The 23,074-nt window shown below is 44.1% G+C and overlaps 1 protein-coding gene across 3 annotated transcripts in view; it reads right to left on the reverse strand.

The window, feature by feature from the left end:
* The window catches only part of TRAF7 (TNF receptor associated factor 7), a 72,720-nt gene that overhangs the window by 17,649 nt on the left and 31,997 nt on the right, over nt 1-23,074 (reverse strand). For 2 of the 3 annotated variants that reach the window (XM_068115820.2, XM_078778951.1), the window contains 5 exons: nt 16,709-16,837; nt 15,392-15,484; nt 15,267-15,300; nt 14,620-14,803; nt 2,668-2,802 (listed from right to left, as the gene is read on the reverse strand). In XM_068115820.2, coding sequence (XP_067971921.2) covers nt 2,668-2,802; nt 14,620-14,803; nt 15,267-15,300; nt 15,392-15,484; nt 16,709-16,837 — 575 coding nt within the window. The remainder of the gene's footprint in view (nt 1-2,667; nt 2,803-14,619; nt 14,804-15,266; nt 15,301-15,391; nt 15,485-16,708; nt 16,838-23,074) is intronic. The other variant, XM_068115821.2, reaches the window with a different exon arrangement.

The following is a 23,074-nucleotide window of genomic DNA, read 5'->3' on the forward strand; positions in this document are numbered from 1 at the left end:
CAATGGAAAACCGCTCTCTGCAGGGCAGCAGCAAGATGGAGTCCAGAACCATCCAGTTCTGGCAGATTTTATACCAAACCTTTGGATCTCATTTCTGTGCTCCTCTGCTTGCACTGAGTTGTCACCAAACCGCTACCATGAAGAAGCAGGAAAACTCAAAGCCACCCACAAAGCCCTGCCGTCAATGCCAACTGGAAGCACTACAGGAAAATTTCACGTTTCTAATCAAATGCTGCTGTACAGAGTTGCGAGTCCCGCTGTCGTGTAACCATCCAGGTCTACGAACGCCCTCTGCTGCCCATGGAAGGAGAATGAATGAATGAATGATCGTTTTAAGGCCATTTTCCCCGCTAGAGCGGGGGTTAGCCTTGTGGGCCCCATGACAATCATGGTTCCCTGTTTGAGGCAATGTTTTTATGGCCGGATGCCCTTCCTGACGCCAACCCTGAGTCGCCTCTTACGATGCGCAGGGATACGGTGTACCTATTCTAAACCGGGGTACACACCGGGATCATTCATCCCAGCAAGCTGGTACTCAATTTGCCGACCTTGGAAGGATGACAGGCTGAGTCAACCCCCCTGGTGTTAATTTAGCGATCGACCGGGATTCGAACCCAGGATCCTAGGATCCCAAGCCGGCACTCTAACCACTAAGCCAATAACCAAAATACACAAAGCATTACAATACAATTCACAAAGCTTAACACAAGGAAGGACTAATAACTTTATTAAATTAAGAAACAGCTAAACGTCCATGGATAATGTGCATTGGCATCTATGCTGGGATCCTGGCACATTTCACTATAGAGTTAGATCTCTTTGTACACTCTCCTGCTGTTCAAACTGTACACTGAGAGATAACTCACTCTTCTCATACCTTTTTCTGTTTTTGTTTTTATACAGCATTTGGAAATCTGATCAATTGACAAGTTGTGATAATCAATTTGTATAAAAGTAATGGGAGAAGGTGAGGAAACGTTATTAGCATATAATTTACAACAATAATAAGCTTCTTATACCAGACATGGAAAATCTGCATTCGCATGTGATGTCCACAAATCAGCTCAATGTTTGACCCCCTTCTCTACAAAGAAGATAAAAGTGAACTCTCATCATTATTAATAGGCTCAGGGTTTGCTATGCATGTACCCACACGTTGATTTGCTAATGCGATGTCACTGTGTATTTTAAGTGGCAACAATAAATTCCAATTTTGGAGAAATGAAAAGATTTGTTTGCCAAAAAAAAAAAATCCTTTGATCTCCATAGAAGATGGAGATCACATCATCATCAGGAGGAACCAGAATTCCATCCAGGTTCCTCCTGATGACTCCATCTTTGCTCTTTACTTATTTGAGTTCCTTCTGATGACTCCAATGCAGTACACCACTTGTTCTTCCATTTGATTACTCTATGTTTGTACCACATCCTGATGCTGTGTGCACACAGTGCTTACCCACTGATAGCTTGTACCTGTTGCTGCGTTTGAGCCTGGGGAGTAACTGCTGAAATCTATTCATTCCATATATTCTTGTATGGTTATTATATTATTATGGTTATTTGTTATTCTTATTTGGGAGTTTGTTATTGTTTGTTGTTGTTTCTTATTTATTGTATAGATTTGTATCTATCTATTTGTATTCACATTTCTTTCTACTTTTCACATTTCTCTTTATTCATTCTAGTTCTTGCTTTTTCTTTATTTCTCTCTTTATTTATCATCTATCTGTCTCGGAAGAAGTGAATTGTTGCAGAAAGTTTTCACACTTTTCAAAGAACACTGGCACTGATCTACCTCCTTCCTCTACCTTGTCGCATGTGAAAGACAAAAGCTTTGGATACGAGACAATAAATGAGAGGACAGAGCGGGATGGGTTGGGTACACAAGATCTGGAGTAACAACACGGAGTTGAGACATTGTCTTGCTTTGAGCACCGATTGAGAGTTTGAAGTAAGTAACATGGTAGAGAAGATGATTTCAATCGAGATAGACGTGAGATGGTGCCACCAAGACCCAGGAAGCAGACTCGTTGGAGAGTTCTGCCTTGAGATGAGCAAGATGATGTTTTCTGGCTTGCCCAAGGAAGCACACATTTGTTGTGAGCTTCATTGAGTGAGACAATTATCTATACAATTCACACACATGTTACAGACATACCAGTGGGGATTTTAGGGTGGAAAAAATGAGAGTGCAGCAGGAAATATTTAAATACTTCAACATGCACAAAAATACAAATATAGAATATATAGTAATAGCAATATGAAAATCCACCTATTTGTGGAAAATCTGACACATGCAATAAGAAATGAATGTAGCCTAAAGGAAGTAAAGAAAAACAAGAACGAGAATTACTTTGAAATACATGTCCCCTACCAATGTGATCAGTCCAAAAAGGGCATAACTTTGAGAAATTGACGAAACTCGCTGAAATTCGAACTAGTTCTATAATTTGTCATAATAAAGCCATGTACCAAGTTTCAGTTGAATATGTTCAAGGGTATGGGGAAAAAAGTCTGAAAAACCACAGATGGGATGGACGGACAGAAAAATGGATGGACAGACAGACAGGAGAGCAAACATATAGTCCCCTCTGGTGAAACTGGTAAGGGACTAATAAATCGGGAAATATTTATCCCTTGCAATGTAACATGTCCCCCATCCCTTACCCGTACTTGCTGTAAGGACACTTGACATGCTTGCATTCCTGGAGATGAGCTTCAAGATCCATCTGCACAAGCGGCGGGCAGTCGGGATTGTTGGGACATTGTACAGGCCGGTAGCTGCAGGTACTTTCATGATCCCTGAGGGAGTAGTGGGAAGTTTACCTGCAATCTCCTGTGGTAATAAGTGCAACAGCAAAAAATATGCTCAATACCTCTTGTCTAGATAGGACTCAACAAAGACGCTTAAAGATATAAAGGGAACAGCCCTACCCTTTTTCGTGTTTGTATACAGAGTCAAAGTTCATGGAAGAGCTGGAACACTGAAGGGATAAGGACGGATCAGGACACAACAGGACAAAAGGAACAGTAGAGGGAGGGGGGAAAGACCAACAGCAGAGCTGAAGGACAAAATAGAGAGACTTGGATAAATAATCAATGGGTGTGGGGAGGAATGAGGTGTAGGAAAGGACACAAGAGGTGGACAAGATTGACACAGAAGGAAACTCTCAGGAATAGCCTAGTCAAAAAATCTGAAAATGTGCCTTTATAGAATGATTGAGGCATTTTTGAGTAAAAGCAAACAAACCACTTTTTCTGGGGTAGTTTTTCATGCTGAATATGAATCTGTTGTTTGCCAAGCCCAAAAATGCGTAATTAGGTCACTAATCAAGGTCAAAGGTCAATGAGTGCAAAATTCAATTTTTTTGAAAAAATGCTTTATTTTACATCCCCTATCTGTACATTTCAATTATTTTACAATATTTTGTCTAGTAAGGTTGCTAAAGCTTTTCAAAATCTTATTTTTAAAGGAAAACGTGAGGACACATCTATGCTCATTTGCCTTTATCTCTGTAAGGGGCGACAATTAGTTTTTGCGTAATTTGCTTGCAGTTTAACCTCTAAATGCACAATGGGGCAGAGTTTTTATGCTCCTATTGATGGTCTAGAGATAGATTTTATAAAGACAGAATCTAAATGTCACCGGTAAACAACATAGGTCAAAGGTCAATGAGTGCGAAAGTCTTGCAATGACGTAACAGTTACTTGCACTTGAAACCATCCCTTTCACTCAACAGTGAAAGTGGCTTCATCTTTCTGACCCCAATGCATTTGCCATGTTTGTCAAATCATTTCCATTCAGACAGAGCAGGGTGTTCTTCAATAGACCCTTAATGATGAAGAATGAATCTAATAGCCTAGCATAAGCCATCTAGTTCGTACCCTAGGCATCAGGCATTAAACATTTCAGGAGTACAGGTAAGGGTCTTTTTAAGATTGTTAAAAAATGAAATATAAAATCAAATGAAAGTAAAGGAATGCATTCTTCTTTGGTGAGATACATGTACATACAAATGTGTAATGTATGCTTGACATCTCACATCATAGGCAGGCCTACATACATGTACATTTACCTAACAGTAGTAAAAAGACAGGCAGGGCATGGGCATTGACGATGAGTGCCTAATGCATCTACCACTAATGAATTAGTGATATCGGTTAGATGTTTTGTCTTGAAGAAGCTTTACTTTGTGTCTTTGAGAATAAGATTAAAACCCGGGCCAACACTGCCTGCGCTTATTCGATCATTTAAGGGCTGTTGCAGTATATCATACAACGTTGTAGTTTTCATGGTCAGAACATGCGTGCCTGGTGCTTAGTTTGGTTTCTGTTTCTCCCCTCAGGCCAACCATGGAACCTATTGCCAGCCTCAAGCGACAGCGTGAGGATGTGTCGTTTGAACTTTGTATCATTTGTCAGGGAACTAGCCAGGTCAAAGATACGATTTTCAACCAGACAAACCAGGGTATTGCTGCCATCAGAGAGGCGACCGAGCTCCGATGCAAACTTAGACACTATGAATTTCGATCAGCCGTGGACAGGCTTTCGACTCTCTTTGCAGAGCCTCCAGAAAGTCTCCCCAAACTTAAATGGCATAAGCTATGTTACTCTGCATACACACACAAGGGGAAAATAAATGCTAAGCTAGCCAAGGAACAATCGAAAAACGAAAAAGATCCTGAAAGAAAGAGTGTTTCGGCTGAAGCATGTCCGTTTTTACGCAGTAGTACTACTAAGATGAACTGGACATTGTGTATGTTCTGCCAGAACTTTGACAAGAAGCAGAAGACAAGTCGTGTCACAACCTTCAAAATGAGTAATGAAATTACGGAAAAAGCTAAATTTGTACATAACATCTTAGTCCGTACTGCAAATGAGAATGATTTAATCTCAGCTGAGGCATGTTACCATGTTAACTGTCTTAGTAAATTCTTTAGGGATGTCAAAAGGGCGGAAACTGAAAGCAAATCAGCAGACATGGCGATATCATGGTTGTGTCAAGAGCTGCGTCACTCTGCTGAGAAAGGGCACGTATTTGAACTATCTGCAGTGTTCGAGAGGTACAAAGAGTTAGCCAGTGAGTGCGACGGCACAATTCCTACATCGTATCTTAGTAGACTGGGGACTTTTAAAGAAACTTTGTCGAATTGCATTGGGGACATTTATGAATTTCTTGTGCTAAGAAATTTGGCACCTTCAGAGAAACAAACTTTGCTTCTTCCACGACATTTCAGTCACATACCTCTTTCAGAAATGGTGTGCGGTCAGAACAGTGCAGACTATATTCCCATATTTAGACAACAGGATGATCATTTTCTGTCTTTAGTGCACGTTGCTCTGCAACTCCGCAGTGATATCATGTCACATCCTGCATTCGAAGGTTGCGATGTAAGCGAAAAAGCAGAGTTGGCAAGTGTACCACCATCTGTACTCATGTTTGTGAATATCTTGCTTGGAGGCCAAAGTAGTGTCAATGCTGAGTTTGACGAAAGTGAGATGTCTGAAACTGGTTGGGTGAAGAAGACAAGGGTCCTTAGCATTGGACAAGACATGGTCTATGGTGTATGTGGAGACAAGAAGGCACCGCCTAAACACGTTGGAATGGGTATGACGCTGCACCAGTCAACTCGATCAAAGAAATTAGTTGAGCTATTCCATAATGCTGGGCACATAATCAGCTATAACCGGGTTCTTAGGTATGACACTGCCATGGCTGAAAACACTCTGAAAGCGCTTGATCAAGAAACTGGGGCAGTTGTTACCAGCAACCTGGTTTCGGGACGATTTGTGCATTTTTCTGGCGACAATATTGACATCAATGACTCTACCCTAGATGGCAAAAATACATTTCACGCTACTCAGTTAGCTGCCTGGCAGAGGGGGCCATCTGCTGAAAGCGGTCTTGGAGACATCAAACCATCCAATACGTCAACGTTGGATATACCAACAGCAGTTGAAAAGATCCAACAACAGCAGTTTCCGACACCATCAAAGAAGGTCACAGAAGATGCTGAAAAGTTCATTTGCCATATCTACAAGGAACCATCTGAGAACTGTAATCAAGCCCGCATTAAACTGTTCAACAAATGCCATGCAACGGAGACCCTACCTCCATCTAGTGATGCAGCAAAGTTCCACATAGAGCGTGCAAACTACCAAAGTTTCATTTGGAGAGAGGCCAGTAATCCAATGACAGATCTGCCACCGCCGACTGATTGTGGATGGAAACTCGTTGATGACAAGTTGTCACTGGTTCTTACAACTTTACCGTCAATTCCAAAGGGATGCCGAGAACTTACTCAGTGTGGTTGCAAGAAAGGTTGCAGTTCTGATAGTTGCTCTTGTCGGAAGTGGGGGAAACAGTTCTGCACTGAGGCCTGCAAGTGCAATGCCAGTGAAACACCATGTCGAAACAGGCCAAAGTAGGGGGGGGGGGGGTCAGAGCTTACACAGTTAAGCTAATTGGCATTCCCCTGGATGGCTCCTCCTTCCAGCCAATCAGTCTGACAGACTGCAATTGATTCAGGATTAATTAAGAATACATGTGATAATGATCAACTGCCTGCACTCCAAACATGTTTGCCATGAAGTGCATTTTGCGCCTTGTGCCATGTAAGTGCACTTTGCGCCTTGTGACCGTTAGCCCTAATTAAGTGGCTAATTAGTCAAATATTGACATTTAGTGTAGAAAACAATCTTGCTATTATATAGGACTCAGGTAAACCACTTCACTGATGGTATTTAAGGCAACAATTCAAGTGAATTAAAACAGTATGTCAAAAAACGAAAAGTTGCTTCATTACGGATATATTCACAAAAATCTGATTTTTTCCCTTCACAATTCCCTTTACTTTCATAATTGTGAAAAGCTGTAGTAACCTTACCAGACAAAATACTGTAAAATAATTGAAATGTACAGATAGGTGATGTAAAATAAAACATTTTTTCAAAAATTTTGAATTTTGCACTCATTGACCTTTGACCTTGATTAGTGACCTAATTACGCATTTTTGGGCTTGGCAAACAACAGATTCGTATTCAGCACGAAAAACTACCCCAGAAAAAGTGGTTTGCTTGCTTTTACTCAAAAATGCCTCATGAATTCACGTTTCCCAGAAATTTGACTAGACTAGAAGGAAAAACTGGGAATTTGGAAGGAGGTGGGGTGGAGGGAGGTTGACAAGTGTAGAAAATATCATGGTTTTGGATGGTGGGTGACCCGATGCTGGTCTTCAAGACCTGGAGGGAAGAATGGGATTGAAGAGAATGTGGAAGTTGGTTACACAGTCAGGTGGGGGTGGGGGGGAGGGGTGAGGGAGAGGAACGAATGAGCGAATAAGTGGAGGTGGGGATTGATTAATCAGAAGGGTGTTGATAATGGATCGAGTATGCCCTGCAGGAACCTGGGAGAGGAACAGCACAGAAAGAGCGGAGGGTGCAAGACCAGAAAGTAAGCGGTAGATGACAGAACGATGAGCAGACCAGGACGATTGGTGATCTGAGATGAGGCCGTTGGAGAAAAGGAATGATTTCATATCAACTGTAATGATCAATTCCAGGACCTTGCTGACGATTGGAAGCAAGCTAATTTCTCTGAAGTTAAGAGGATTGATTGTATATTGCACTTTTTAATGCAACATAGTGACGTTGGTTGATTTCCAAGCATATGGAAGATGACCTAGTGCAAATGAAAGGGTGAAAAGAGCAGAAAGAGGATGTGCAAGAGCAACAGAGCAGGTTTTCCGGTCCATTAGCAGAATCGAGGGTGAAAAAAACCCTTCACATTCTCAGATGAAAAAAAAAGAAAAGAAAAAACAGTCCAGGAGCAGTTGGGTACAAAAGGGTAGGGAGTAAGGGGTTGGTGACAATATTTGGAGGCAAACACATAATTGAGGCATTCGGCCTTCTCACGAGCAGAGCCAGCTGTGGTGCCATTTGGAGAGGGAACGGAAGCATACGCCAGAGACAGACTTAACAAGGCACCACCAGGTTTTAGAGGAGGGAGACAAGTTTGAAAGTTCAATATTGAGTTTGGACAAGTGTTAGGGTGGGAGTGAACTCTCATGGGAGTGGACACTTGGCGCAGGCTTTTTGGAATGATCTGAGATTGCCTTCTGTTGGGTTTGCTTTCCAGGAAGAGAAGGCAAGTTTTTTCAGAGCAACTGCCTCACCACAGGATTCAGTGTACCATGGGTGGGAAAGAAGGGTATGATAACTGAAGACGAGATTTATTTATTTATTTGTATACAAGATTGAGGCTTGTGAAAGAGCTAACATGGAATGGATGACAAGATGGAATGAATCTGTGCATGAGACAGCAGGTTTCTATGGAAGAATTCTCAGGCTTTTAGGTAGTAGGTTGTAGACAGCAATCGCCCAGGGTAGTACTACCGTCCTGACTTAGGAGCGTTAAAGTGGTGCCCGGAACCATCTTACCCTCTCCATGTCAGGATTGCTGGTCTTACTTTCTGTCTCACTCAAAGTACAGCTACCGGGCCAGCTTCAATCTCTCTTTCTCGCAAACAAACACCATACACTTTTCATCATACACTTTTCTTCTCTTTTATTTAAGGCCTGGCCTCGATAAGGGCTATGTAGTCCATGCCTGGAACCTCCAACATTAAATAAAATAAAATAAAAAATGGGCTGAGTTAACATCAGGGACAGTTGTTATGGGAGACAAGTCCTGAAGTGAGATGGCTGGTTGCAGTCCCTGTCAATATGCCTGAGTGAACTGCCAGACTCACCCGCGTTGAGGCAGCTCTCTGAGAATAGCCGAGATATGTTGACTGTCACAGGCTTATGATCAGATTAACCAATTGGATCAGAGGAAGAGCAGAAGACATTTGTAGGGAAGGTTGTCATCAAGTCCAGAGGGGAGGATTTTCCATTAGGAGAAATCCCGGTCAGAAAATTCATCAAATGAGTCAGTCCCATGGTGCCACATAAGTCTTTTGCTGAAGTGCCATGGCTGGTGAGAGAGGTACCAACTCCAAGACAAGTTGCATGGTGACAATTAAAATCACCACATGAGGAAGAGAGAATTGAGATCAGTGGTTTAAAGTTGGTCCATGTTGTCTGAGAGATGTAAATGGAACGTCACTGTTAGAAGGATGGTGTAATACAGATAAATGAACAAGAGGTGGGAGTGGATGCGAAGTCGCAGCCAATGGTACTCCTGAGGAATGGGAAAATTGAGTTATTGATGCAAAATGCAACTCTGCCGCCAAGGCGACATTCAGGCCTATCAAATCGGAGGAGACAATAGCTAGGGAGAGACACTAAGAAGTCAGGGACGTCCTGTGGGAGGAAGGATTATGTGAGCTACATCAGAGATTCTCAACCGGTGGGTTGCGACCCATCAGTGGGCGTGGGCCGCAAGGCGCAAATTAATGGTCCGCGGAGATCATACCAACCTGAGAAGGCAGGTTATTCATTTACCTCACGAGTGTTCATAAACTTTATCTTCTTTGTTTTTGTATACTGAATCGAGGCTCGTGAAAGAGCTAACATTTATTTCACAAACACATCAACCAGACAAACAAAATATATAAAAAGAGGGAGCGGAAGACAAGATGGGGAGAGAAGGGGAAGCACACAAACATAACATTTGAGAGCAGGGAGATGTGTGGGAGGGAGAGGGCTTGGGTGGGGGAGGCGTGGGAATCAGAAGTATAAAACACAAGGACACCAAGGACTTCCAGGACAGAAGTTGGTATTTCAAAAAAGTGGATTGGGGTGAAATTAGCAGGGGTAGAAAAGATCAAGGTTTTGGATGGGGGAAGATAAGAGATGGTGGTGAACAGCTGTTTTAAAGACCTGGAGGGTGGAGTGGGATTGAAGAGAGTGAGGGAGTTTGTTCCAGAGGTGGGAGAAAAGAGGAATGAAGGAGTGAAGGTGAGCAGAGAGTCTCGATTTTGGCAGTTTAACCATAAGAGGGTTGCAGGCAGATATTGTGCGACCTGTAGGAATATTTGGGGGACAGAGCCCAGTGAGAGCTGGGGGGGCAAGGCCAGAGAGGAGTCGGTAGAAGACGGAAAGACCACCTACCTGCCTGCGGTGAGTGAGTGAGTGAAAGGCCCTTGGAGTTAGCTTCATCGCGGGAGATTCCAATGATTCTGAACGCTTTGGTTTCAACAGCGTGAAGACGCGCCAGGTGTGAGGCAGGAGCACCAGTCCAGAAGGGAGAGCAGTATTCCATTGAGCTGCGGATGAAAGCCTTGTATGTGGTGTGCCAAGGAAGGACTTCGCACGGCGGAGGATGCCCAGTCGGCGACTGGCTTTGGAGGCCAGATTTGAAATGTGGTTTTCCCAGGAAAGATCATGGCAGATAGTGAGACCCAAAAGCTTGAGTGACAGAACTTCTTGGAGAGGATTATTCAGAAAGTGGATGGGAGGGTTGTCCAGTCGGTCTTTTCGGAGAGACATCGTAAGAGTGTGAGATTTGTCAGGATTGAAAGACATGTTCCACTTGTTTGCCCAGTCTGTGATTTTGTCCAGGTCTGCAGAGAGTGAGGAGGCTGCAGACTGCCGATCTGAGGGATGAGGAATGGAGCTCACGAAAAAAAAGTTATATTAATGCTATTGTATTAATTTGTGATTGGAATGATGCTGTGTAGAATGAAAATATAGAGAGATTGAGTTTAAATGAGAATTAGGAAATGACGTGAGGGTTTCCATCCGTAACATTCGTGGATTCGGTATTTGTAGTTTTGCCATTGCCTGTATTTGGTTAATTGAAGGTGCTTCCGGTATGGAGAACATCTCAGGCATCTCGTCTTCACGCGAAAAAAAACTAGCTGCTGTATTTTACTTTTACTGCATTTTATTTTGGCAAGCATGGACCGTTTCCTGAAAAGAAAAACCGATGATTGATGGTGGTGACACTTCAGGAGTTGCTAGAAAAGCGGTGAAATGTGTAGTCAGAAAATACGAGCCCGAATATATTAAGTTTGAATTTACAGTGGCAGAGGATTTAGTCAGAGCGGGCTATCAAGTTCCTGTTACCTTTCACCACCACACATGTGTGTGAATCAGGGTTTTCACCTGTTACTGGCACAAAATCAAAGACCAGGAATAAACTGAAGGCAACTTTGAATGGTACTCTGCGAGTCGGCCTCTCGCCCACCCCGCCTCTTGCCCACCCCACCTCTCGCCCACCCCAGCTCTCGCCCACCCCAGCTCTCGCCCACCCCAGCTCTCGCCCACCCCAGCTCTCGCCCACCCCACCTCGGCTTGCTCAGATTGTTTCTCAGAAGCAAGCCCAAGTATCCCACTGACGTAAGTAGCACTCCATATTTAAGGCTTAAATGTCTTAAATAAGGAACCAAATAAAGTTGTTATTATTATTATTATTATTATTATTATTATATCTTTACTATAATTCAACAAATGTCCGTCCGTCCGTTCGAAGGTACTGCAAAAACAGCTCAACTGATCGCAACGATATTTTGGGTGGGTATTCCTGGGACCCCTGGGAGTAAAATAGGCTATATTGTTTTTCTAATTTTTCCAAGTTTTCCAATTTTCCCAAACACGATGGAATAATATTTACCGATATGAACAGTGATGTGGCTTTTGTTGAAATTCTACAAATAAAGTTTGTTCTACATACCAGGAGAGAGTAGATCGACTCCTGACAAACTCTTCCTATATAAACGTGCGGCTCCGAAGTAACATGGCAGCGTGTGCAAAGCGACTGAGAAACAGGTGTAGCGGCCGCTTCGAGTGTAGCAGATTCGGCGCGCACTCTTCACACATAAACGTGCGACTGAGAAAGACATGTAGCGGCCGCTTCCGTTTTGCAGAATTCAATCTTTTTTCAAAATGGGCGCCATGTACTGTTTAGATTTGATGATTTGCGTGTGATATGATTGAACGGATGTTTAAATAAAACGTTTAAAATAAAAAAGCCTTCAATTTCTGGTATATTTAGCCTTTTCATTTGGGCCTCCCAATTTAAGCCCCGCCCATGGGGCGGGTACCGTTGCTAGTTTTATTTAATCCATTGGAGCAGACAGCGACATATAACTAAGTTCAGAGCACCCTGTTTTTTTAAGTTATCATAATTTCCTATGTGGGCCCTGACCTTTTTGACATATAATCAAGTGGGCCTTGAGATGCAATAGGTTGAGAACCCCTGAGCTAGATGATGTCTGATTTGTCATCAGCAGCCTAGAATAAGAGATCTATCAGGTTGGAGCAGAGACCGAAGATGCTTGAGATCCCCACAATGAGCGACAGAGGAGGAGGCATTGGGACGGTGTGGGATGGCTTGGAGGATGTGGGATTGGGATAAGGAGACAAAATGGGGCAGGACGAGGGGGAAGCAGATATGGGACAGGAGGAGAGAAATGCTAAATACTCAACGCACAGTGGTATGCGTGATGTAAGCAGCTTACCATGTGGTGCCATCATAATATTTTTCCTAAGGATACACACACGATAGATTAATTTTAATTTGTGACATAAAAGTAGGGGGGTCTACGCCATACGTATGTCGATGGGACACTACATATCGTCTCCCTACCTATGTCAACTGCAGAAAAAATATTCAAAGGGTAGAATTTGGGGGCACGGAAGGGGGTGGGAATGAAGCAATAATAGGATTCCAAGATGCAAACCTGGTGTTGGCTTAGCGGTTAGGGTGCCGGCTTGGGATCCTAGGATCCTGGGTTAGAATCCCGGTCAATTGCTGAATTAATGCCAGGGGGGTTGACTCAGCCTGTCATCCTTCCGAGGTCGGCAAATTGAGTACCAGTTCACTGGTAATTCCCTGTGTGTTGCAAGAGGCGACTAACAGGGTTGGTGGCAGGAAGGGCATCCGGCCATAAAACATTGCTTCAAAAAGGGGACCAAGGTGCCCAAAAAAGGCCAACCCCTGCTCTGTGGGGAAAAATGGCCTTTAAAGGTGGTTCTTTTTGGTTCAAGATGCACCACATGCTGCATAATAACTGGGCTTTGCAAGATAGTTCAGAGAAAGCACACTAGCTTTAAGTTGTGTAATCTGGTTGCAATTTTGTAAAAGTTGTAAAAGACTTATCACCAGCACCCTGAACAAATGAAAACTTCTTGCTCCGACTACAACTGGGAATTCAACAGCAAAGCCACCCAGTGCAATCCTTGCCATGAAACTGGTTTGTCAGCACCAGAACCCATAATGAGCAAACCAACCCATTATCTCCACAGGTGTATGGTCGTGAGTTTGAATCTCCAACACAGCATATTCAAACAGTAAACTGATACTCCTCTGCGCTGCCACCACAGGGTGATATACAGCAGGAATGTACCATTTTGATTGATATTTAGCTGGCCATCCCATCTGCCATCATGTTGATGCATTCCCATCATATCTTTAGAAAATAATTTTTGAAGCGAGAGTGAATTTTTAACATCAATTCCATTTTTCTGCAGTTGACGCAAACCTACGTCTTAAGTCGTATCAAGGAGACCACCGTTTAGACCACCGTTTAGAGGCCATTTTTCCCCGCAAGGCGGGGGTTGGCCTTTTTCGGGCACCGTGGTTGTTGTTGTTTTTTGGTCCCCTTTTTGAAGCAATGTTTTACGGCCGGATGCCCTTCCTGCCGCCAACCCTTTTTGTCGCCTTTTACGACAAGCAGGGAATTACCAGTGAACTGGTACTCAATTAGCCGACCTCGGAAGGATGAACAGGCTGAGTGAACCCCCCTGGCGTTAATTCAGCGATCGACCGGGATCTTAGGATCCTAAGCTGGCACCCTAGCCGCTAGCCCAACACCAAGTCGTATCAAGGAGAAAAAGACATAAAAGGTCATAGCCCCCATGACTTTAGTAATTTTGCTGTACAGGCCACCAGTCAGCCATCTTTGGTCAGATTACAAAACAAAATATTCTGCATATGTATACTCTCATGTATTGTGTTTGTGCCAAGTTTGAACAAAATTGGCCATGCATGGTTAATAAATTGTTGGGGACATGTTTAAGTAAGAAAATGGCTGCAAGTCGGTCATGTTGGATATGATCTCAATAAAAAAAATTACATGCTTATGTGAGCCATCATTCATTATCTGTCTGTCAAGTTTGAATACGATCGGTAAATGTGTGTGAGAAATGGTTGAGAATGTGTTTAAGTAGCAAAATGGCCATGAGTCGGCCATTTTGGATCTGATCTCGAAAGAAAATGACTTTCATATGTAAGTGTTATCTGTCTGCCAAGTTTAAACAAGATCGATAAATGCAAGTCCGAGAAATGGTTGAGGACGTGTTCAACATCAGATTATTTTTTTTTACAACAAAAATGGCTGATAGTCAATCATCTTTGATCGAATCACGAAACAAAATGATGTGCATATGTATACCATCATGAGTTGTCTTTGTGCGAAGTATGAACAAAATCGGTCCATACATGTCCAAGATATGGTTGCGGACAGACGAGACCCAATCCATAAGCCCCCGTTTTGGACTAAGTCCAATGGGGCTAATGATAGGCTTCAAAATGGCAACATATCTCAGGAAGTTCCTGGTCATTTCATTCCAATCCCAGAGACAATTTCCAAAACTTTAAATAGGTGAATGACCCTATATTAAACTATTTTTTTTGCATTAAAGCACAAAAAGATATTGTATACTTGAATTTACCTGCGCTGACCCAGCTTAATGGTGGTGGGGCAACGCCCAGGATCCACTTGCAAGAGACCAGGTGGGCCACCAGGGACCGGGCAGCATCCATACTTGCAGTGAATTATTAGCTCTGCAATCTGCTCGGCCACCGCGATGTTCGACACAACTGGGTTGAGCTTCATGTGATCCACAGAGCAACTATCTGTTGTGTGGCAAAAACAATCATTTAAATAATTATAATGTTTTCAATATGGCGATTATAATTTAAAGATCTGCTTTGCAATGTCTTGCACACCTCCCTTGAGAGAGGGAGATTAAGCCAACTGTCCTGTTTGCCATTTGGACCTTTAAAATCTTATGATATATGGAATGGTGTGGGCCTTTGTGTCAATATCCTTGTCAAAATGCAAATTGTCTGAATGGATTCAGGCTTCACATCCTCAATTGGGACCTTTGCTAATCTAAGTATGTCGGCAATTTCAAACATCCCTCTTCACCACAGCTTGTATCACCATAAAGTCACTATGTTGAAACCGTGAAACACTCAAAATGAAGTTTCCTGTGCAAATCATGCAATTAGGATGCTTACAAAATCCCGATAATGTAACGAACCTCGGGTACATAACTTTTCTTGGAGAATGAAGTGTACAGAGTGTGACAAGTACCTGCAGTCAGTACGCACTTGCGGCAAAATGTGTGCTGTGGGTGGTTAGGAAGAGAACAGGGTAAATGGAATTGAGAGGTAAAACAAAATGAGTGGAACAACCCAACCACGGTATCACTACCTCACCCCACATGTAGTGATGACTGGGTCTTTGTACACCATGTGGCAGATCTGACAATACAGCTTCGTGGTTGGCTCGTTCAGAAATACCAAGGGAAGCTAGGTAGCATTCAAGGATGGAAATAAAACAAAGCACATCATTTGGTTAAATAGAGCCCAGCTTTCTTCAAGCAATCACAGTTTGAACCAAGTAATGTATTTAAACACTTGGAATACGTCTTTAAATACAGTACTGTACTGACAAATCTCACACTCAAACACTCTCTCTCTCTCTCTCTCTCTCTCTCTCTCTCTCTGAAAGCACGTTTGGCAAACCCTTGTATCTACTTTCTTAACAATCCTCTTGAAGTTCAGTCATTCAAACACTTGGGTCTCACCATCAGCCATGATCTTTCCTGGGCAAACCACATTTCTAAGTTGGCCTCCAAAGCCAGTCGCCGACTGGGCGTCCTCCGTCGTGCAAAGTCCTTCATTGGCACACCTGAGCTCAACACATACAAGGCTTTCATCCACAGCTCAATGGAATACTGCACTCCCCTCTGGGCTGGTGCTCCTGCCTCACACCTAGCTCGGCTTCACGCTGTTGAAACCAAAGCTTTCAGAATGATTGGAATCTCCCGCGATGAAGCTAACTCTGAGGGCCTTTCACTCACTCACCGCAGGCAGGTTGGTGGTCTTTCTGTCTTCTACCGACTCCTCTCTGGCCTAGCTCCCCCAGCTCGGTCTGTGCTCTGTCCCCCAAATATTCCTATAGGTCGCACAAGATCTGCCTGCAACCCTCTTATGGTTAAACTGCCAAAATCAAGACTCTCTGCTCACCTTCACTCCTTCATTCCTCTTTTTTCCCCACCTCTGGAACAAACTCCCTCACTCTCTTCAATCCCACTCCTCCCTCCATGTCTTTAAAACAGCTGTTCACCACCATCTCTTATCTTCCCCCATCCAAAACCTTGATCTTTTCTACCCCCGCTAATTTCACCCCAGATCCACTTTTTTGAAATACCAACTTCTTTCCTGGAAGTCCTTGCAGTGTCCTTGTGTTTTATACTTCTCTCACCACCCTCCCCCTTCCCATGCCTCCTCTGCCCCAAGCCCTCTCCCTCCCACAGATCTCCCGATGTCCCTGCTCTCAAATGTTGTGTTTGTGCAACACCTTCTCTCCCCATCTTGTCTACCGCTACCCTTATTATATGTTTTGTGTGTCCGATTTTTTTTGTGTGATAAATGTTAGCTCTTTCACGAGCCTCGATCCTGTATCCAAAAAAAAAGAAAAAAAAAGTCAAATGCTTTTTTTTTTAAATAATAAAGTGGCCTCTGACCGACCTGCTCTTCCTCATCATCAGGACTGTGGAGCGAGAATGCAGAGCGAGCTGAGAATGTCGACTCTGAAGGCAGAGAGCGGACAGAGATAGCCGAGTCGGAGCGACCAGAAGTGGCCATAGCTACCTGAACCTGCGAACAATAAAGCAAAATATCAAAATTTGCTAAAACAACAGAATCAATTCCAATAATAGGCCTAAGAAGAACAATGATTACTGTATAATCGAAAGCAAGGGAAAACAAATGCACAATTTCTTGAAACTTATTTCACCATTAAGTGAGAGGAAAATTGAGTTGTAAAAGTTAATTAACCTTTAAATTACTCACTGTTTTGGTCCTGCAAGATACCCTCGAGGTATACGCACTCAACACTTAGCTGTTTAGCCAGTGTTCAAATCTCGGCCCAGCAATAAACCGTCACCCTGATGTTTTACAGCCAGACAGAGTGGCCAGACAGAAGCCTCTCCTCAGTCAAAGACACATGAAAGCCCGCTTGGAGTTTGCAAAAAAGCACCTAAAGGACTCTCATACTGTGAGAAACAAGATTCTGTGGTCTGATGAAACCAAGATTGAACTGTTTAGCTTCTGTCTGGCCACTCTGCCATAAAGCCCAGATCGGTGGAGTGTTGCAGTGATGGTTGTCCTTCTGGAAGTTTCTCCCATCTCCACACAGGATCTCTGGAGCTCAGCCAGAATGACCATCGGGTTCTTGGTCACCTCTCTTACCAAGGCCCTTCTCCCCCGATTGCTCAGTTTGGCCGGGCGGCCAGCTCTAGGAAGAGTACTCATTGTTCCAAACTTCTTCCATTTAAGAATGATGGAGGCCACTGTGCTCTTGGGAACCTTCGATGCAGCAGAAATTTTTTTGTAGGCTTCCCCAGATCTGTGCCTCGACACAATCCTGTCTCTGAGCTCTGCAGGCAGTTCCTTCAACCTCATGGCTTGGTTTTTGCTCTGATATGGAAGCACCTGAGCTAAATTTCAAGTGTCATAGCAAAGGGTATGAATACTTATGTCAATGTGATATTTCAGTTTTTTCTTTTTAATAAATTTGCAAAACTTTCTAAAATCCTGTTTTCTCTTTGTTATTATGGGGTATTGAGTGTAGATTGATGAGGGAAAAAATGACTTTAAACGATTTCAGCACAAGGCTGCAACATAACAAAATGTGAAAAAAGGGAAGGGGTCTGAATACTTTCTGAATGCACTGTATGTATATATATATATATATATATATATATATATATATATATATATATATATATATATATATATATATATATTGTTGCGGTTTTAGAACCCTCACTTTGTAAATAATTCTTGTAAATATCCCATCATTTAATAAAGTTAAAGGTTGCATCCTTAGTTAGTCCACAAGCAACACGTAGGCCACCTTAGAAATTCCAGTTATTTCCTTATTATATGTTAGTTAAGGCTGTGTTCCCAATAGTTGAATCTGCGTAGCATTAATCAAATAAGATAGGCCCCATTCGCTTCTTTTCCAATCTCTCTCTCCAAGCGACGCCATTATGCGCCCCTACAGTCGGTGCTTGTCTCTCCCCAAATTGTCACGTGGTTTGATTAGCAGCGTTCGCTGCATTGAACTGGTACTTGAGCTCTAACGGACGCCATTGACCATGCGGTCGGCTCGAGGAAGAAGGGGGCGGAGCGCCAAGGACAAGGTGTGGCCCTGTCAACCAGCCATCAAAGGCGGAGCCGGTAAGCCCTTACCAGCCAACCAGGGCTGAGGTGAGCTCGCTGGCGGGCGTGGGTTTCCAAGCGCGCGGATTGATCCGAGAGCGCGTTTTATAAGCGCAAGCGCCAAGCCCTTTCACGGACTGCGTGAGGGAGCTCGATTGTGACGGACTTCTTTCCAAAGGCTGCGCTGGGGGACTCCTTTTTGCACGGACTGCGCAGAAACGTCTGATCGTGGAAAAGCCTTTTGCTACGGACTGTGCCACGAACTGCCTTTTTGATACGAACATTGATCGAGAGAGAGAGAGCGTTTGGCACGATATACGTTTATTACGTACGCCGCATCCCAGTCCCCCCGATATATGTAAGGTCCGCTCGCGGTCAACGACACGCGGCGCGCTGCCGGCCTGCTGCCTTTTTCTATCACCACCACGGCACGAGTCGGGACCGGACGAGGAGCCTGGACATCTACCTGGACCTGCCCCCCTACCAGCTACCATCCCATGTGAGTGTGTCTGTTTGTCTGGGGTCGTTAAGTTAAGACTGTATAGTTAAGCCTGCCCTGTGTCCTGCTCCTTCTTCTTCTTCCTTGTATATTCCTTTCGTTTCCCCTTCTTCTTGATTGTAAATAAACCACCTTGTTATTTCTTGGTTTTTCCCTAATCCGATTGCCTCCGTCCTTTCTTTCCATTGAGTACCTGTGACACGATTTCGGAACCGCTATAATCGGGTTTAGTCTCTTGGTTAATGGCTCGGGCCGCGGATTGCTAACCGCTCGGCAATTTCCATCTTATCCGTGGTTGGAGCGGGAGTTATTTCCCTGCTCGCGGTCGGTGTTGGTAATTAGGTATTTGGGACCCAAATTGACCAATCACCCGACCCAAGACTGACCGGGAGGAGCGTTGTAGCTTCCAGGACTCGGGACGGCTAGCTTAAAAAGACAAGGGGATTAACCCCAACCCCCCCCCCCCCCTTGATAAGGGGAGAGCCGACCCCCGAATCCGCAACAATATATATAAGCAAAGATTTGCGGTTGGGAGTAAATCCAAATGACTCCATGGTAAGATCTCCAACCTTTAATTGAACAAACAATGACTCAACGTTTCGATTAGCAACATGTGACAAAGCCACACGCCACCGTTAATCTTCCTCAAGAGTGATAAAATCATCTCAACATCCCCTTATATGAAAAGTGGGCGGGGTATATGCAAAGTGGGGTGGGCAAAGCTGGACAGCCAATTAAACCGTATCACACCGCTCTCGTGGTGTAAAGGTGTGGAGGTTGAAAGAGGTGACAGTAAGGGAGGCTGAGTAGGGTAGAGGATGATGTGGTTGAGCTTGAAAGTGGTTGGATGTCAATGAAAGCTAGTCTGTTGGGAGCCGTTGGTGAGGTATGTGGATGGACAAAAGGACCACCGAGGCACTCGGAAACATGGTGGTGGGATGTTGAAGTTGGAAAGAGGATTGACGAGAAGAGGAAGAAGTTCAAAGAGTGGCAGAAGGCGAAGGGTACGGGAGCAGAAACAGCAGAGCATGAACGTTATAAGGCAGCCAGGAAGGCTGCAAAGAAAGAGGTAGCAAAGGCGCAGGAGGCATGTAGGAAAATGTTCGGAGAACGCTTGGATTCGGAAGAGGGTCAGAAAGCAGTATTCAGGATTGCAAAGCACATAGCGAAAGAGAGGTGTGATGTGATGGGGGTGAGTTGCTTGAAGGATGAAGTGGGACAAATCGTTGTCGACCCAGATGGAATTAAAGGAAGATGGAAAAGATATATGGAAATGCTGTTGAATACAGAGAATGAATGGGATGGCAACATAGAGAGTAACCCAGTTTTAGGACCGGCAGAGAAGATAACTGAGAAGGAAGTTGAGGAAGCGATAATAGCAATGAAGAGTGGAAAAGCGGGAGGGCCGACGGGAGTTGTGGGAGATATGTTGAAGGCAGCAGGAAGTTGGGGTGTGAAGAGAATGACAGAGATCTGTAATCTGGTGGTGAAAGAAGGCCGCATTCCAGTGGATTGGGAACTGAGTACCCTCGTCCCTCTATACAAGGGGAAAGGTGACCCTCTGGAGTGTGGCTCGTACCGAGCGATAAAGTTATTGGAGCATGGAATGAAGGTATTGGAAAGGGTGTTGGAAAGGAGGATAAGGAAGAAAGTGAAGATCGACGAAATGCAGTTTGGATTTATGCCAGGAAGAGGAACGACAGATGCGCTTTTCATTGTGAGGCAGTTGCAGGAGAAGTACATGGATAAGAGGAAGAAGTTGTTTTTTGGGTTTGTTGATCTGGAGAAAGCATTCGATAGGGTTCCACGCAAAGTATTGACATGGGCATTGAGGAAGTTAGGAGTGGAGGAATGGTTGATCAGAGTAGTGATGGCAATGTACAAAAGAGCACGCACAGCTATAAGGACGAAGGACGGGAACAGTGGTGAGTTTGAGGTGAAGGTGGGAGTGCATCAGGGGTCGGTACTAAGTCCACTACTATTTGTAGCTGTGATGGAGGTGCTGGCTCAGAACGTAAAGGAGGGTTTACCGTGGGAGTTGTTGTATGCAGATGATCTGGTGTTGATTGCGGAAAGTATGGATGGACTGAAGGAAAAGATGAACAAGTGGAAGGAATGTATGGAGACAAAAGGTCTGAAGGTGAATATCGGAAAGACAAAGGTGATGGCAAGTGGTAAAGCATGTGGTGAGGTGGAAAGAACTGGGAAGTGGCCGTGTGCTGTGTGCAGGAAGGGTGTCGGAGTGAACTCCATTCAATGTACAATGTGTGCTGAGTGGGTTCATCAAAAATGTAGTGGTCTGAGAGGGTCATTTACCAGTGTGGCAGCTACATTCAAATGTAAGGTGTGCGCAGAGGGAGCTGCAGATGGAGGAAATGTTGAGTTGGATCTTGGAGATGGCGTGAAGCTGGAAGGTGTGAAAACATTTTGCTACCTCGGAGACATGCTGAATGGAGAAGGTGGATCAGACTCGGCAACGGTTGCTCGAGTGAGATGTGCATGGAAGAAGTTTCGGGAACTGAGTGGCGTGCTGATGAGGAGGAGAGTGTCGCTGAAGCTGAAGGGAAAGGTGTATGCTGCATGTGTGAGAAGTGTTATGATTTATGGGAGCGAGACATGGGTAATGAACGTAGAGCAGCAACGAAGGCTGGAAAGGGTGGAAATGCGAATGGTTCGCTGGATGTGCGGAGTATCGTTGAGAGAGAGGAGGACAAATGATGAATTGCGAAAGATGGTGGGAATATTGCCTGTGATTGATGCTGTGAAGAGGAACAGGTTGAGATGGTTTGGTCATGTATTGAGGAAGGATGAAAGTGACTGGTTGAGAAGAGTGATGGAAGTTAATGTAGAAGGAAGTAGAGGACGGGGAAGACCGAGAAAGACTTGGCTAAAGATGGTGGAAGAAGAAATGCGGGCAAGGGGGTTAACAAGGAGAGATGCAGAAAATAGGGCAAAATGGAGAAGATTGTCATGGGGACCGCAAGGCTAACCCCGCTCTAGCAGGGAAAATGGCCTTAAAATGCATGTTGTTGTTGTTGTACACCGCTCTCGTGAACACCACAAATTGTCCGAATATCACACCGCAAATTGTCCGAATATCACACCGCAAATTGTCCGAATAAAAACCTTGTGTGACATATTATGTGGACTCGTGGACTGAGAACGTTACTGACCAAATTCAAAAATCAACCGCATAATAACGGCTCAAAATAATCCTGGAAGCAATGCTGGATTATAAATCAAGTGTTTAGAAAATCCGGAACAATCATTACATTTAATTAGAAGTTAAACTTGTAAATAATTAAATTGTAAATTAAATTAAAACTGTAAATATATTAAAGCAAAAATTTTTAAGGTAAAATAAAATTGCCATAATATCAAGATCATCACATGTGGCCCCATGCGGTCAAGGGAAATGCGGGACGGGGTGGGTCATAGGGAGGGATAAAAATGGGGGGGGGGGTAACTGGAGGGGGGGGCGGAAGCGGATGGGGGGGTTTGGGAGAGGGGTGGTTTGGGAGAGGCGTGTTTGTGGGGGGGGGGGGGGGAGGGGGCAAATTGTCCAAATGAAAACCTTGTGTGACATATTATGTGGACTCGTTGTTCAAAGTATGGAATGCCTGCTTCGTTTACACAACAGTGGATCAAACGCTACCGGTAAGTCAACCACCTCTTGTGTGATCGAGGTAACAGTTTCTTCCGTGTGCCAAGCCTCCAAAACACGTCTTCTGTTTCTGTTAGGTGTGGAACCCAAAATATTAACCCTATCCCATAAAGGTGTGTGGCCTTCCTTAAGGCCGTGTTTGGCAATAGCAGATCTGCTGGGATAATTACATTCAAATGCTTTTTGGTGTTCAGCAATACGTTGACCTAAAGTCCTCCCGGTTTCACCCACATATTCAGCTCCACAACCACAGGGCACGACGTATACCACCCCTGACCTATCCTTCCTCGGAAGCTTGTCCTTGACCCTCATAAGAGCTTGGCGAAGGGTGAAAACCGGTGTGAAACTAACCGTGAGGTGGACCATCTTCAAAATGTGTTGAGGGCAAATGGTTATCCTGATAGCTTGTTACCCAACAAGAAAACGATATGGACTTCCCCACACAACAGACTGAGATCGAGAGAACAACCAAAGGGTTTGTGTGTTCTGCCTTTTGTACCGGGGG

Source organism: Myxine glutinosa, chromosome 5, assembly GCF_964187855.1.
Source record: "Myxine glutinosa chromosome 5, kmMyxGlut1.1, whole genome shotgun sequence".
Classification (NCBI taxonomy): domain Eukaryota; kingdom Metazoa; phylum Chordata; class Myxini; order Myxiniformes; family Myxinidae; genus Myxine; species Myxine glutinosa.